This window comes from Chenopodium album, chromosome 8 (assembly GCF_948465745.1).
Source record: "Chenopodium album chromosome 8, dcCheAlbu1.1, whole genome shotgun sequence".
Taxonomy (NCBI): domain Eukaryota; kingdom Viridiplantae; phylum Streptophyta; class Magnoliopsida; order Caryophyllales; family Amaranthaceae; genus Chenopodium; species Chenopodium album.
In genome coordinates, this window is record NC_137841.1 from 61,391,575 (window position 1) to 61,408,038 (window position 16,464).

Consider the following 16,464-nt stretch of genomic DNA (forward strand, 5'->3'; position numbering starts at 1 on the left):
TGAAAAGATCATTCCAACGATATATTATAAGCCCAATTCCGATGAATATTGAGGAAGTTATGGCCAAATTACTAAACTAGCCTGGTTTGAGCCTTCTATGCGGCCCAATGATCTAGAGGAAGGCCTAATATAGATTTATCATTCCTAATGCAATTAGGAATGGTTTTAGTCTTCTAGATTCTTCTAGAAGGTTCTTTTCATTCCTAATTCAATTAGCATTGATAAATTGACTTTTGTTGACTTTTTAGAGTTTTAATCAGAATAAAAGAATGTTTTTGAGGAAAATACGATTTTATCCTCCTGTACGGCAATTTCTATCTGATTTTAGAAAACGCGTCAATAATTAAGTTAGCGCCAAACGCCAGCATTAGCGCCTGTCGCTAAGCTTGGCGCCAGGCGCTAGCGTTAGCGCCTGGCGCTAATGTCAGCGTCTGGCGCTAACCTCGTTTTGCGCGTCAGAACTCTGTTTTGATTTTTTTTTTTATCTTTTTGGCTGACTTTCTCTATAAATAGCCTTCTTAAAACTCCGTTTTCATTTACCAATTCTCTCTATTCACGAACTCTCATCAAGAAATTCTTGATTACTCTTTCTCTCTCTTTTCTAAACTAGCTTTTCTCAAAATACAAAATTCCGCATTCGCAAGACTTAGATACACCTAGCCATATTCGAAGTTGCCTTCGCCCTAGACGTGAAAGGTTTAATTTCTGAGGGTTTGGTCTCAAATCTCTCTTTCAATTATTTGATTTAATTGTTGTTTTATTTTCCTTGAAGTTACTAACGCGTGTATTTTGTTATTAGAAAGAGATACGAGGCATCCAAGTAAGTAATTTAATTGATTTATTGTTATTATGATATATAAATCATGTATAGGTTATTATTATGATTCCTAGTGTCATGTTAGGATGTTTTTTCTTAATTTGATGTTTAGGGTGACAACAATAAATTCCTAGTATCATGTTTAGGGTAAAAAAATATGATGTCAATTATGATTTTTATGATGCCTTTGATTTTCTTTTCTAATAGCATGTTAGTATCATGTTAGGGTTAAAGCTTTAATCTTTATTGTTTAGTGACATGCTAGGGTTTGTTATTAATCTTGTTAGTATCATGCCTAGGATCTTGCTATTATTATGCTTTAACATGAATGTTATGATTATTTTTATAATTATTATGATTATTATTTTGTTGCTTATATTTTATTGGTATTGCTTGATCACACCTTTTATGCATGTTTAAAGGGAATTTGTACTTGTAATCATGCTTAATAAGATAATTAATAATCTTGTTTAGGGTTAATTTGATTATAATTCAAGTGATCGCGAATAGTAGATTTATTTGTGCATTAATATTCAACCAACATAGATAAACAGGTTTAGGGTAAACCTATTGATTGCATGTTAGTCAGAAAGCGCACATGAATACGATCAGAATAAAGTAGAGGCCTATTATTAGGGCAGGTTCAATCTCTTTTAGGTTGGATTTGTACCTTCATCCCCGAACTACCAGTCATGGTTCCAGACCTATTGGAGTTGAGGATCTCTTGGATCGTTAAGGGGTGTAACCTTCACCTCGTGAACGGTTTACAAGTTCCTAAAACTTGTTGGCGACTCTTTTGCTCTATCTTATTTCCCTTTGGACGCCACCGTACTTTAGTGTATGATCACAGTGGGGTTAAATTTTGGGATAACGCTTGAAATATTCTCTACACTTGGTAAGGTTTTTAACGAGGTAGCATCTTATGTGCATTATAGTGTATTATTTTGTACGGGTTTTGTAATAAATGTTAGTTATTGTTTTATTCAATATATAGTCATCCAAAGGGGAGTGTGATGAAAATATCTATTGTGGATGACTATTATCCCATGTATTATCTAGAATACTCTAGAGTTGAGTATTTGGTCTTATCCGTTGATGGAACCCTAAGTAATGTACATGTATATATATCCCGTACTAGATGGAATATGAAATACAACGTAACAATCTTCCCTCATCTCTCTATATTTTCTCTTCCATATTTAACGGTTATCCAATTTATAGAACTTATTAATTATTATACATATTAAGATTTGTTTGAACTTAATTGTGGTTATCTCTCAATTAATACAATGTCAACTTATAAGATTTGCAAGAATTGCAACAAGCTACTTCTGGATCAGAGAACCTAAGTGTTAAAAAAAAGGTGTTAAATGAGAATGGTGAATCCTAATTGGAAATTTCTCCCCGGTGCAATCGATAAGCAAAAGATAACTTCTCCCCTTCTAGCCCACAACACAAGGGAAAGCATTTTAACCTAATAGTAAACACCCAAATATTTAAACAAAACAAAACTTGCTTATCTCACTAATGTGGGATAAATCACTTTTCACTAAAATAAAGTTTTCTTCCTCTTTCTCTTTGCATTTTATCCAACATTTTGAAGAGGTTTAAGTTTGAATATTTTATAGAGAGCCACAAACGATAGATGAGTAGTTGGGTATGCCTTATTGATCCATATTTATGAGCTTATACTCCGATACTTTGTAAATTAGGTTAATATGCATCAGATCTTTAAAGGGATCTAATTTAAGTTTATTACTTAAAAAAAATAGTGTGTGTATGAAACTTGATCCCATATTTCGATATCATCCTTAAAATTCAACTAACTGAACTAGTTACCATAAGCAAAATCAACATTTTTCTATACACAAATGACCTTACAACAAGTGCAACACATCCTACATCCTATAAGAATGACATCTCTTATATAACAACTATTGCTCTTCTACTAAAACAACAAATTGATATCACCCAACCTTTTGTCAACCATATTATATAGGTAGCATGATGAAGATAAAGAAAAAAAGAAAAAAAAGAGAAAAGACTCTTCAACTGCTTCCACCACTAAAAATGAAAAATGGCCAAAATTTTCTAACAAGAGGAAATTATAGGCATTGAAGGTTTAGAATAATACTATTTATCACTTAAGTTTTAATAGAAATAAGTCACAATCTTTGATTTAGATTGCAAAAAATGCTCGGGTGTCCAACTTCTCGTTCCTCACGAGCCCAATAACATCAACGGATTCTCACCCAACAAGGGGCCCACACATTTGGGCCTATTTAATTTAATTGTTTAATTTTAATTTTATATTTGAATTAAATTACTTTTAAAATAAATAATTTCAATGGTCAATACCAACGAGTGGCCACGTCAACTAGCAAGTAGTTGTAGTTATAGTTGTAGTTAAGAGAATAATGTTTGAGTTGAGTTGTTAATAACTTTACAAGTCCAAACTCGGCAAATAGTCGGTATCCGATGAGATGTCTTATTTGGCAAAGTTTGGCCAAGTGGAATTTTGTACATGGAGAAAATTGATACAATTGTTCTAGTAATAGTATTGAGAGTAGTCATCTACAATTTCTCATCAATAATAATTAGGTTAGCATATTGTAGATTAGCTCATGATGAAACATGAGGTAGGCTAGCAAGATCTTGTCTCGACCAGAGAACCTGTATAAGCTTTTCACAATATTCCTACTTTCAAATTTACAAATCAAATTCACTTATGAATTATTCAATTACTTGACAATGTTAGTGAAATCTCAAGAAAACAAGTAATTAAGGCGATTCCTTAATTCCGTAGAATTTCCTCCCACTTTTCATTTTGTGTCATTCTACAAAATTCTTCTCATTTTAGCATATTTCATTTTCGTTATATATGTGCATTAACAACTGTGTAACAAAACAAACAAGATAACTAAAAAAGGAACGAACAAATTACGTTAATAGTCAAAGTTTTACGTTGGCAGTTAGAAAAAAAAAATTAAAATCTTCAAAAGCCGGTTAGTGCATCACATCAAATAGGAGAAAAACTTTATCGTTCGTGTTTAACACTTCCTTTGTATTTTTTAATCGTAATTGTTTTGACCCAACCTTGGATGGTCAGGTCATCAGTGCACAAAAATTTAAGTTGTTCATGTCATTTTTACTCATTTAATTTTGGACTATATTATAAAAAATTATATAAGAGTTAATGAAATCTAGCTAACAATTAGATAAGTGCAAAAAAATAAGTTCAAAATATACTCAAATTGGTTAAAAAGTACAATTCAAATTTAATTTTCAACAAAATTAAGTTCAAATTAGTAAAAATAAAATAAATGGTCATTGGTCAAGTATTATTCTCTTATAGCTAAATCCTTCTTGGTCAAGTATTATTCTCTTATAGCTAAATCCTTCAATTCAAAGGAAGTAGAATAGCTTATAGTGAGGGACAGGACAATAGTTCCTTTAATGCAAAAAAGCTTCTATTTTTAATTATAAATTATTACGAGTATTTTTTTTAAAAAAAAAAACCGAGAAAGAAATTGCTAAGAACTCCAATTAAAATCATTATCATCTAATAAGTATGTATTTGGTGTACTTTTTTTTTCCTCGTCAAAAAAAAAAAAATAAAATAAAATAAAATAAAATAAAATAAAGTATGTATTTGGTGTGAATGAAAATGCATGTTAGTGTATGTGTTTTGAAACGTGAAAAGAGGACTCAATATAAAATCCATTGAAAAGCACATTGCAACTCATAGATTGGTCATACTTTTATCAAAATAGAAATTTATCAAAAGTATTATTTAAAAAAAATAAATAAAAAAAAACAAATAAAAGGTTTAACGAATTTATCGATCCTAACATGATTACTCGGCGGGATTCTCACTTCGTCCGACCAATTAAATTCTTTTCCATGCAATAAGAATTCCAAATAAGTCATCACTATTTGACCTGTTAATAACATTACTCTAATCAAGCTTAAGCTAATGATCTTAAAACTAATTTAATTATGTGGTCAAGTCTTACTAACCATACCATTAGTCTTCTTTTATCAATATTAGTTGAAATATGTTGCTAAAAGATGATAGATCAAATCAAATCAAATTAAAGTTGAAAAGGATTTAATAAAAAAAAAGCCTTAATACTTCATTTGGGTAGTTTAAGAAAATATGAAATGGTTTTGGGAGCAAGGAGGAGAATTTGTCCACTTATAACTTCAAATGTGATTTCATATTGTAATAACCAATTAGTGATATTGGGTATATTGTATTTTTTTTTTTTTTAACTTAAAAGGTGTTTTTTTTTTCCCTCCCATCTTTCTCCAATGACTTCAATTCACATTGCATATTTGCATGTGAACAACAATGGAGTTCAACACTTTGTAACGATGATCTGATTAAATGATTAATTATCAGCATGTAGCTGAATGATTAATTATAGTCTAAATATAGAGAAAATCCTCAATATAATATCTGATCTTGCTAGGTCCATTCAACTACGGAGTAGACTCAATAGAAGACTCAAATCATTTACAATTCTTAAATTTTGAAACACTAGAGCATACCCGTGCTTTGCACGGAATACATTATACGCGAAAGAAAATTGCCTAAAGTGATTGTTGGTGGTTATTGATTGATGTTCCTTGGAAAAAATACAAAAAAATAAAATTAATAAATAGTGGGATGGTTAGGGTAGTTATTGGTGTTTAAAATATTTTTTTTTAAAAATAAAATAAAGTGTGATCAATAGAATTTGAGGATTGAGAATTTGGGGGATTGTGGTGAATTGATTCTACAATTATATTATAGATGAGAATTACTAAGAAGCATAACATACTACTCCCTATGTCCCTTATTATTTGCTCCACTTACCTTTTTTAAGGCGTCCCTAAAAGATTGCCTCATATATATTACTTTTGACATGTTTATTTCGCTTGCACTCTATCCATCTCTCTTTTCAATTTTTCATTGATATTTATGTCATCCATGTGCACTATTTTTTTGCCTAAGCCTTTAAAGTGATTTTTTGGTTTGTGGCAAATATTTGGGGACAGAAGTAATAACTAATATAATATCTAGGTATTTAATTTGGGCAAGAGGCCCCGGCTAGATCATCTAAGTAATATGCATGTTGTTAGAGTAAGTTGAGGTGCAAGTGTGCAACATGTATAACTGTATAAGGGTGCCCTGACCAATTTAAACTTTAAAGCTTCTTGGTATTAAACCCTAAGTTGCTGAATAAAAGGACTTAGACTTTGAACTGCATAAGAAATATAAGGCCTATAGTGAGTCAAGATCAATCCTAATATATCCTAGAAATATTAAATATAACCTAGAAATAACCTTCAAGGAATTCCTAAATTAGTAAAATTAAATAAAGTAACAGAGTAAAATATACTATCTTCGTTTCTTATTATGTACAACAAAGTAATATTTTATGTCTCACAAATATAATACCCCTTTGTTGTACATAATAAGAAGCGGAGGTAGTATGTCAAATGAAAAAACTAAGAACATTTGTAAGTAACAAATTTAATTAAAAAAGTGTGATTAAAACTCGTCTAGTTTGTTATATATTAGAAGTGCTCATCTTTGCTAGAATCTTGTAACAAACATCCTTTATCAAATTTGTGTATTATATTAGGCATAATACTAACTTTAATTCTATATTTTGAACCATTTCAGATAAAAGGGTGAATCATAGTAAGAGCTGGGAAGTACTCTCTCCGCTAATAATGGCAACACTTTCTTTTTATGTGTTTTATAATAATTACGACAATGTACTCATTTAATTATCTAGTAAGACCCTATTCTTTAATTTTGAGATTCTGAGCATAGTAGATTATTATTATTATTATTATTATTATTATTATTATTGTTATTATTATTATTATTGTTATTGTTATTATTATTATTATTATTATTATTATTATTATTATTATCATCATCGCATTATTATTTTATTATTATAATTAAAAATTAATTATTATTATTATATTATATATTAATTGTTATTGTTAAATTTTATTTAGTATTTTTATTACTATGAACTATATATTATTAATAATTATTATTATATTAATCATTATTATTTTTATTATTAATTTAATATGGATTATTATTAATTTAATATATATCATTATTATTATTAAAAATTAATTTTTATTGTTATAAAATATTAATTATTATTATTATTAAATATTAAATATTAATTATAAAATATTAATTATTATTATTAAATATTAATTATTATTATTAAAATTAATAATTATTATTATTATTAAAGTATTAATTATTATTATTTTTAAGTAGTGTAGAGTAGATTTTAGCAGAGCAAATCAAAGCAAAGCAGAACAACTTAAAAAAAAACAGGTCCTAATTACCCTCTACTATTTTATTATTTCTCTCTTCTACCAACCCCATTTTACCTTTTTTTATTATTATTTCTCTCTCTTACTAACAATTAAATAAATAAAGCGCATTTTCTGTGTGGCCGACATACATACACTAAAACATTAAATAGGTAATCCCGGACCAATTGAGTAACCCATCACTGAGTAACCTTTGACCAAGTAACCCCTGACAAAGTGACCTCTGATTGACCGAGTTGTCCCTGACGCGCCCGAATAACACTTGAATAAGCAACCTATGCCACATGGTGTTAACAGCCACATATGAAACATTGTGTTAAACATATCCTTCCCTACTATGTTAAACATTGTGTTAAACATACAATTTCTACTTTGGAGCTCACCCTATAATTTTCCTAGGACTATTGCTATGCCTACTATTGCGATTATTACAAGCGAAGGCATTAAGTTTTTTTAGTGAAAAAAATAGGGACCGTAAAAACAAAAATTCAGATCTACATGGATACAAAATACTATTTTCTCCGTTTTTATTTAGTTGACACAATTTAACATTTACTTTTTTCACAAACTGTACTTTGACTAACTTTTGTAATTAATAGCTACGATAAAACAATATAGTCATATAGGATCCTGTTTGAACCGTCTTAATGTATATTTTATTAACATTCACTTTTTATAATCTTATAATGTTCATACTCAGAGATATTCATCGTTAAAAATGTGCATTGGCATACATGATAATAGAAAGATGTCGGTTTTTTTTTTTTTTTTTTTTGCATGATAAAAGTTCAAAACCCCTCGACTCTTTGAGCTCCACAGTACATTTAACTAAAGTTTTTATGCAACAGTTCCCGGCCCTTAAGTTGATTGTTGTTCTTCAAAGAAATCAAGAGATCTGAAATCTTTGATAAAAAAAAAAAAAAAAAAAAAAAAAAAAAAAAAAATCTCTGAAATTCTAAACTTATTGTTTCAAAAAAAAATAAATAAATAAATAAAATGAATAAATAAAATTCTAAACTTGTAATTTGGATAAGAGGAATAATATTGTTTTAGAATTTTTAACTCGAAGTACTAATATTGACTCAAAATAGTTTCATGCTACTAAACGAAAGCTTATTGTTCTAGAATAAAGAAAAACGGTGTAGGATAGACTTAAAAATTCCAAAAGTCTACCAAATTTCTAATTTCCATACCCTTTATTTGAAAAAAAAAGAGAGATGTGAAAACCCAAAACCACCCTTAGCCAGATACTTCTCTACTTGGAAAAAGACCACCACCCAAAGGCCACGTAAACCCAATAAATTGGGCAAATTAAATACTAGATGACGTCATCCAAGACTTAGCTTACGTAATCCTGACCAAAAAACTTTCTTCCCGGGCTATTCCTTAATTTTTCTTCATACACATAATGACTATATATATGTACATCACTTCATGTACTTTGCTAACCAAAATATTCTCATTTCACAATTCACACTAGTAAACCAACACAACTTCATCGTCTCTTCATTTTCTTTTTCTCTAAAATATAATAATGGAAGGTAGCTCTAGCGATATTGTAATGTCATCACCTGGAGGAGGGGGAGCATCACCGTGCTCCCCCCGGTCTCCAAACTCTCCTCCTTCTTGTGGCCACGGACACCAGACAAGTTCTGGTAGTCCGCCGGCGATTGTAATGAGCCCGTGTGCGGCTTGTAAGATCCTTCGACGTCGTTGTGCTGATAAATGTGTGTTGGCTCCTTACTTTCCTCCTACTGATCCCCTCAAGTTTACTATTGCTCATAAGGTCTTTGGTGCTAGCAATATCATCAAGTTGCTCCAGGTATACATTCTATATCCTTAATCTTTATAACGTGATGTTATATACTTCGTATATGGCTTCAGCAAATTTCGTTTTCATTTGTATAATTTTTAATCCCTCCATTTTTATAATAATTAATAAATTATACCGTGTATTATTATTATTATTACTATTTATTTATTATTATTATTACACAAATTCTTATATGTGGTTGACCATATCATTGGCCACATCATGTGGTTAGTGGTTTGGTCATCCATTATAGGAGCTACTTTGTTAGTGTTATAGGGGTTACTCGGTCAGTTTTGAAGGGGTAATTACTTCATTAGTGATATAAGACGTTACTCGGTTAGTATTACACGGATTACTCGGTTACTGTTATAAGGATTACTTTTTAAATTTACAAGCGGTCACATAATGTAACTAGCCGTACACAGCTAGAACACATTGTTATTGTTATTATTATTATTATTGTTGTAAAAAGTTGTATTGTAATAACTAGTAAAATGTTTTTATTCATAAAATAACAATTAAATACTTATAAAAAATAATAGAGTCAAACTCGTTTCTTGAAATTAATACAAAGTCAATTATAATATGTAGCTACTCGACAATGGTGGAGAATACGTTAGCACAGTCATTAGGGCATATAAGTCAAGTCACTGCCATTGACAGAAGGTTCTACAAAGGAAATTGTAAAGAAGAACCAAAACTTTTACATGTTCAATCTTCAAAAACACATGTTGGTTGTTAATATTTGTAACTAAACACCCCATTTGTCTTACTAAAATTGTATCATATCCTTCCTTTGCTTTTTTTTAAGAGTTGGTTCACTCTAAAGCATCCCGGCATATGCATTTATTTATTTTTTTTTTTTTTTTAATGTTGGTTCACTCTAACAAATATCTACTGTAAAAGAAATGAGTTAAACTCAATGAAATACTATATAATTAATTTTGCTAGTACTTCGTATTACAATATGTAACATTTGCCATGCCATCAAAAGTAAATTCACATATTTGTCAATAATGAGGCCAACAAGTTATATGATCGAAAATGCATTCCATGCCTCTCAACCTTTGATAAATAAAAATGATGGCAACATCGATTATTTTCGGATATAAGATAATAGAAAGTTAACAAATCCTTTACAATTTTACCAAGAAGTAGAAAAAAAATAGAGCTTAATTAGACAAAAACAAAGTACTAATTTTTGGATAAAGGAAATAATTAATTAATTTATTGATCAAGTATTAGCTATAAACCTGAACCCCTAAGCTAGGGAGCTATATATTAACTATTTTAGATAAAATTTGTAGCATACTTTCAAATTTTGATAGTTACCACACATTATTAATTCAAAAAGTAAAGTACCATTTGGTATAATACAAGGTCCTAGGTTGGTAATCCTTGACTAATAAAATCATATGATCAAATTTATAAAGTCATATTTATACATGAATATGATAATGAAATTCACTTTTCTTTTTTAAAGCAAAATCACAAAGTCAAAATTACATACTTTTACCAATCAAAACATGCATAAAAAAGCATGATTAATGATAAAGCGGGTTAAAATTCTATTGGTTAACATATATTTATCAAATTTTCTTTGATCAATAATATGTCAATCTCAAAGAAATAATTGATTACAAATAAAAAAACTCAATTTTCACACTAAACGAGGAGGATTTGGGACCAATGACAAGGGAACACATAACCCACTAAACGGTATCAAGTGTTAATTTCATCATGCAAAATGGTCAACTCGTCCTATCACTTTAATCAGGATAAACTATATACTAAAAAAAATGAAAATAAATAAATGTAACACTATTATAAATTATGTGGGTCAATTAACCATACATATTGGTGTATGGTCCAAGCATTTACAACCACGATCCATAAAAGTACATTGTCCTTATATGCGCGGGCACCAATAGTTGTACACTTGCATTTTCACATTAATTTGTAGCACCCAAAACTTGATGCATTTCATATTAATAGTTTTAGACCTTGTTATTTTGTATGAACACAAAATTATTTCATACTACTAAAGTCACCATTACACGGTTGTAATTTTAAAAAATAGCTCTATTTGTAGTTATCTAATTGCATAATATACTTATACTTTATACTTAATATTCTAATGTAAATTAAACCTGTCATTTAATTTCATATTTATATGTATTATTATTTATTTATGTTCTCTGTACATTATTTTAGCATTACACAGATATAAAAATCAATTTTTATAATCTATCTTAAAAGTTGTAATTTTGAAAATCGGGGTTAAAGTGGGACGGTAATATATATATGCATGGCTTTGAATTATTGTTGATAAACGAGTACTTTTTATCTTAAGATATGAGGTTTGAATTGGAACTTGTCTAATTAGACGATAAAGGAGAAAACGATTGGACGTGCGTTTTATCATTAGTGTCTTATACTATCACAAATATTTTAACTTTTGCAATAATTTCATTCATGTATAATTTCAAGGTAATTCTAACTAGATTATGCAATAAGTTACAAATATTCACCAACTTGAGGGACAAAAAACTGGGCTTAAATTGACCTTTTTCTCTTGGTGGGGAAAGGATTTTGACTGTACCATATATTATTGTCTCTATAATAGTTAGATGAAACACTATTCAGAAAGATAGGGTACTTTCTATGATATGTTATAAATGCATCCATATACTTAGGATCATATATTATACATCATATGACATTTGACTAATATGTTATTTATGTGTGAATTGTTCATCAGGATCTTCCAGAATCTCAACGAGCCGATGCAGTAAGCAGTATGGTTTACGAGGCGAATGCTCGGCTTCGTGATCCGGTCTATGGATGTGCCGGAGCAATATGCCAGCTTCAGAAACAAGTTAGTGAGTTACAAGCAGAATTGGCAAAGGCTAAGGCAGAAGTTGTTAACATGCAATGTCAACAAGCTAATTTACTAGCCTTTATTTGCATGGAAATGACACACTCTCAAGATGTTGTCATGCCTAACACTACGTCCTCATCGTCGCCACCACAAGACCCGTACGAGACGAGCCCTAATAATAACAGTTTCTTGAATTTCTACGATGATAACAACACGTTAAGCTCAGTTTGGGAGCCTCTTTGGACTTAGAAGAAAATTTGATATGATATTTGATGTTAGACATTTTTTTTTCAACAAAATAAGCCTAAAATTCTTACTTAGGAAAGAAATTAAATGGGACAAAAAAAGTTGTTTCATTAAGTCATAGTTTTATTAGAAGAAGAGAGACTTTGAAATTGGAAAGGAGGAAAAATGACGGTAATGATGTCCTTTCAACGAAAGCACTTGTTAGCTACTATAACTAGTATACTAATTCTTGTATCAAACTTATCTCTTATTTGGTAACCTAATTTTATCCTCTAATATATTAATATAATTTTTATTTAATTTTATACTTGGAGCTTTATTTTTGCAATTGGTATCAAGTAATTAATTGATTTATATGTCCTTATATTTTGAAATATATATATTTATTCATGTAGAGAACCATCAAAGACAATAATTCTGAGTTACGCTGTTACACAACTTAGTTAACATATTTAAGAAGGGCTTGATTGACCAGTTGATGAGTGACAGGTTGTATACTCGTATGTAATATTGATTACGAAATGATCATGCACATATCATGACCACTCACTATTTTATCAATTAAACTAGCAGAGGTCCACAAAGGTGGAAGGGTGATACATATGGTAAAGACAAAATGGAAGCTATTAATGTCAACGTTTTATGTCTCCTAACTTGGTGTTGCGTTTAGACTTCAGCAATTGTGAAAAAAGTACAAACTATTCGTTCTTTTAGAATAAACATAGACGAGAAAATTCTCCTGCTGTCAAACAGTGGACTGAGAAATTTCTGTCGATGAAATAGTGTTATCGACGTTATCATTGATCTATCCAGCTTACTATGACTTCTAGCTATAACATGTTCTTTTTTCTTTCTTTAACGCGGCATGTTTTAAGTTTTTTAGCATCTTATACATAATAACTGACTAAGTATTGAAACGTCAAATATATGCTTCGTATAAGAAGTTTCCTATTGAGGGGAACATGTTACCAATGTGAATAGAGGGTGTATACTATTTACCTTATAAATTAAGATAGTAAGCTAAGTTTTATACAAATTTGGTTTAATCAAGGATAATTAGGGCTAATCAAGTCTAATTAGATGCACATGTGACATGAAAATCAAGATTAACCCGATCTATAACTTCAGTGGAGAGAATACACCTTAAAAACACTTTAAAGTCCAAAATATGTTCTAATAAAAATCAATACCTTAAAAACACTTTAAAGTCCAAAATATGTTCTAATAAAAATCAATAAGCTTTGAATCCATCATGCCTCAAGTCCTCGATGACCAACCAATATAGGGTTTCGCTACCTGTCAATGGGTCGGAAACTTAGAGTCTAGGGGGAACGGTTATGTGGACTCGGAGTCTAGGGGCAATAGTTATGTGAGCTACATTTTCTGTTTTGGGACTATAATGAGATCCATTCTACGGAGTATATCTTTTTAGGAGTACTATATAAAATTCTCTTGTTATGAATCTACATCACTCTGTAATATTGTATGTATTATCTTCAACATCTGTATAAACTTAGTCTCGCCAATTGTGAATGTGGACACACATACATGATACATACCTAACACATTGTTAGTAAGCAAACCACGTAAAATTATGCATGATTGTTTTGTTCTATCACAAAACTTTTCAACATACGTTACAACACAATGTCGAAGCCAGTCTATTACTTGCTATATCTTCTGATCTAGATAGATATGACAATGTCCAACCTTCGAATAACATGTTTCTTATTCTAATTTAATTTTTCATTTGACGGGCATGTTTTAACATGTTATGTATGCAAGTCATTGAAACGTCATAAAATTGGTTTGAAATCATGTATATATTGATGTTAATATTTGTGTCGGTATATGTTTACTAATATAGCCTATTGGTATAATAAATTAACAATGCATGTCTTTTGTCCATTAATGTATATACGAACGAAGAAGTAATACTATTGACCGCAGAATTTAGTGACCCATTTGGACCGCTCACTTTATATTGTTCTAAATTCTACAATAATAGGTTTGAATACAGAAAAACAATCGCCTACAAAACAAAGTTTTGAGCAGCCTAGTTGTTAATCCATTAAAGAAATTCTTTACTAAATGTTAAAATAAGTAAACAATTTGGCAACTAATCTTATTAGTTAATAGTCTTTTTTGTGTCTTTATGAAAGGTATGATGCCAACAAACACAATCTTTTTTTGACTTGTTGTTGCTCAATTTGTATAATGATTTTATCTTAAAATTAAAATTATTTCCACATTCATATAATAAAGTTAATTATCATCATCATCTATAATAAGGTGATATATACATTCTTAAATGTTATGTGCAAGTTTGGGGTATTATTTGTGAGATATAAAATATTGCAAAGTTGCACATAACATATAACATATAACATTTAAGGAAATTTTGTGAAAAACTACCTATTATAGTCCAGAATTTGCGAGAAAATACCTATTATAAAAAATGTTGTAATTGACTACCTAACTTTTGAAAAATGTTGTAATTTACTACCTTACGCCGGATTATGAAGTTTGACCAAAATTTTCTGACGCTGACTTGGTCACGTGACACTTAGTGACCATCACGTGGAAAATTGTGAGAAAGAAAAGGGTCATTAAGTGTCACGTGATGGTCACGTGACCGAGTCAATGTCGGAGAATTTTGGTCAAACTCCTTCATAATCCGGCGTAAGGTAGTAAATTCCATCATTTTTTAAAAATTAGGTAGTCAATTACAACATTTTTTTAAATAGGTAGTTTCTCGCAAATTCAGGACTATAATAGGTAGTTTTTCACAAAATTTCCGACATTTTAACGTAGATAGTATAAATAATGCCCTGTAGGCATGTAATGGTGATTGCTTATTTGCTTACTGCAATTATAATTTATTACACACTACTCTAGTGCTTTCTTCTCTAGCATTGATGAGATGGTTGATCAAAGAATTGGATGAATTGTTGTATATAATTTTTTAATATAAAAATAAAATTTAAAAAAAAACCTGGCATGCCTTTATTTTTATTTTTTTTTGAGGGGGGGGGGGGCAATTTTCTAATAATGAATTTATCTTATGATTAATGGCATGTTGTGCCTTAAGGTATGATTCTAAGTTCATGAATTAAAAGGAAAAAAAGAGACATGTATACTTGATATTGGATCACTTAAATAGGACAAAAAATTATATGAAGTATGTACTTATTTAGTTCACCTTAAATTATATTTACTTATTTCAGAAAAAAAAAACACACAAAAAAAAAGGTTCAGATCAGACTAGACTAAATAAGTTCAGATCATTTCTTCAAAAAAAAAAAAAAAGTTCAGATCACAAAAAATAAGTTCAAATCATATCGATCATCGTTTTATGTGCAAGTTTTTATCGATAAATATCTTTAATTTCTTAATGAAAAAATTATGAAAATCACATATTAATAAAATACACATTATTACGAATCTAACACGACCCCATTTGATATATTTTTTCGTATAAATTATCGTATATTTAAGGTCAAATTTTGGTCAAATCTGACATTCAAATTAGATCAGATAAGTTCAGATAAACAAAAATAAGGTAAACCAAACAAGCCCTTAGTATGATATATCGGGTTGCATGGACTTACTTTGTATGACGTACATGTATATGTTGATTTAATATGGTAATTTATTTTAGGATTTTTTGTAAATTACTACCCCAAAATGTACCATGTATTGAAATAACCACCCTTTTTTTGTTTTAAATTAAAAATAACCACCCATATTTTACAAAAAAATGTAGGTTTTACCACCCGACCAATACTCCGACCAGTTTTTCGAGCATCGGCCCCACATAACGGCTGTTTTTTATTTTTATAAAAGTTGTTTCTCGATTTATTTCCTCCCTTGTTTCACAAACTACTACCAAACTTAAAATTCTTCATTTTTTCACAAATTCTACCAATTTTTACTCTAAGTTTTGCAAATTGACAAGCGAATCCTTTAAAGAACGTACTTAAATTTTTTACACCAATTTGTACAGCAAGGTAATTGAAGATCGCACTTAATTTTTATTTTTTTAGTTATTTTGCAATGTTTTAATGAAGTAGAATTCAAGTTATACGATATTTTTTGTTTGGAATGTGTTTTATTAGGAATTTAATGATGTAATCGTTGTTTGATTCATTCAATTAACTTGAATTGAAAATTAGGGTTCTTCATAATGAAATTGTTGGGCAAATGCTCGGAAAACTGACCGGAATATAGGTAGGGTTGGTAAAACCTACAGTTTTGTAAAATATGGGTAGTTATTTTGAATTTCAACAAAAATGGGTGGTTATTTCAACACATGTTAAACTTTAGGGTGGTAATTTACAAAAAAAA

At 29.6% G+C, this 16,464-nt stretch overlaps 1 protein-coding gene across 1 annotated transcript; it reads left to right on the forward strand.

Moving 5' to 3' along the window:
- The first annotated feature begins 8,644 nt into the window (after window positions 1-8,644).
- On the forward strand, window positions 8,645-12,422 carry LOC145556208 (LOB domain-containing protein 1-like). The gene is made up of 2 exons (XM_081617858.1): window positions 8,645-8,999; window positions 11,752-12,422. The coding sequence occupies exons 1-2, from the start codon at window positions 8,712-8,714 to the stop codon at window positions 12,118-12,120; spliced, it is 657 nt and encodes a 218-aa protein (XP_081473984.1). The 5' UTR covers window positions 8,645-8,711; the 3' UTR covers window positions 12,121-12,422.
- The last annotated feature ends 4,042 nt before the right edge of the window (window positions 12,423-16,464 follow it).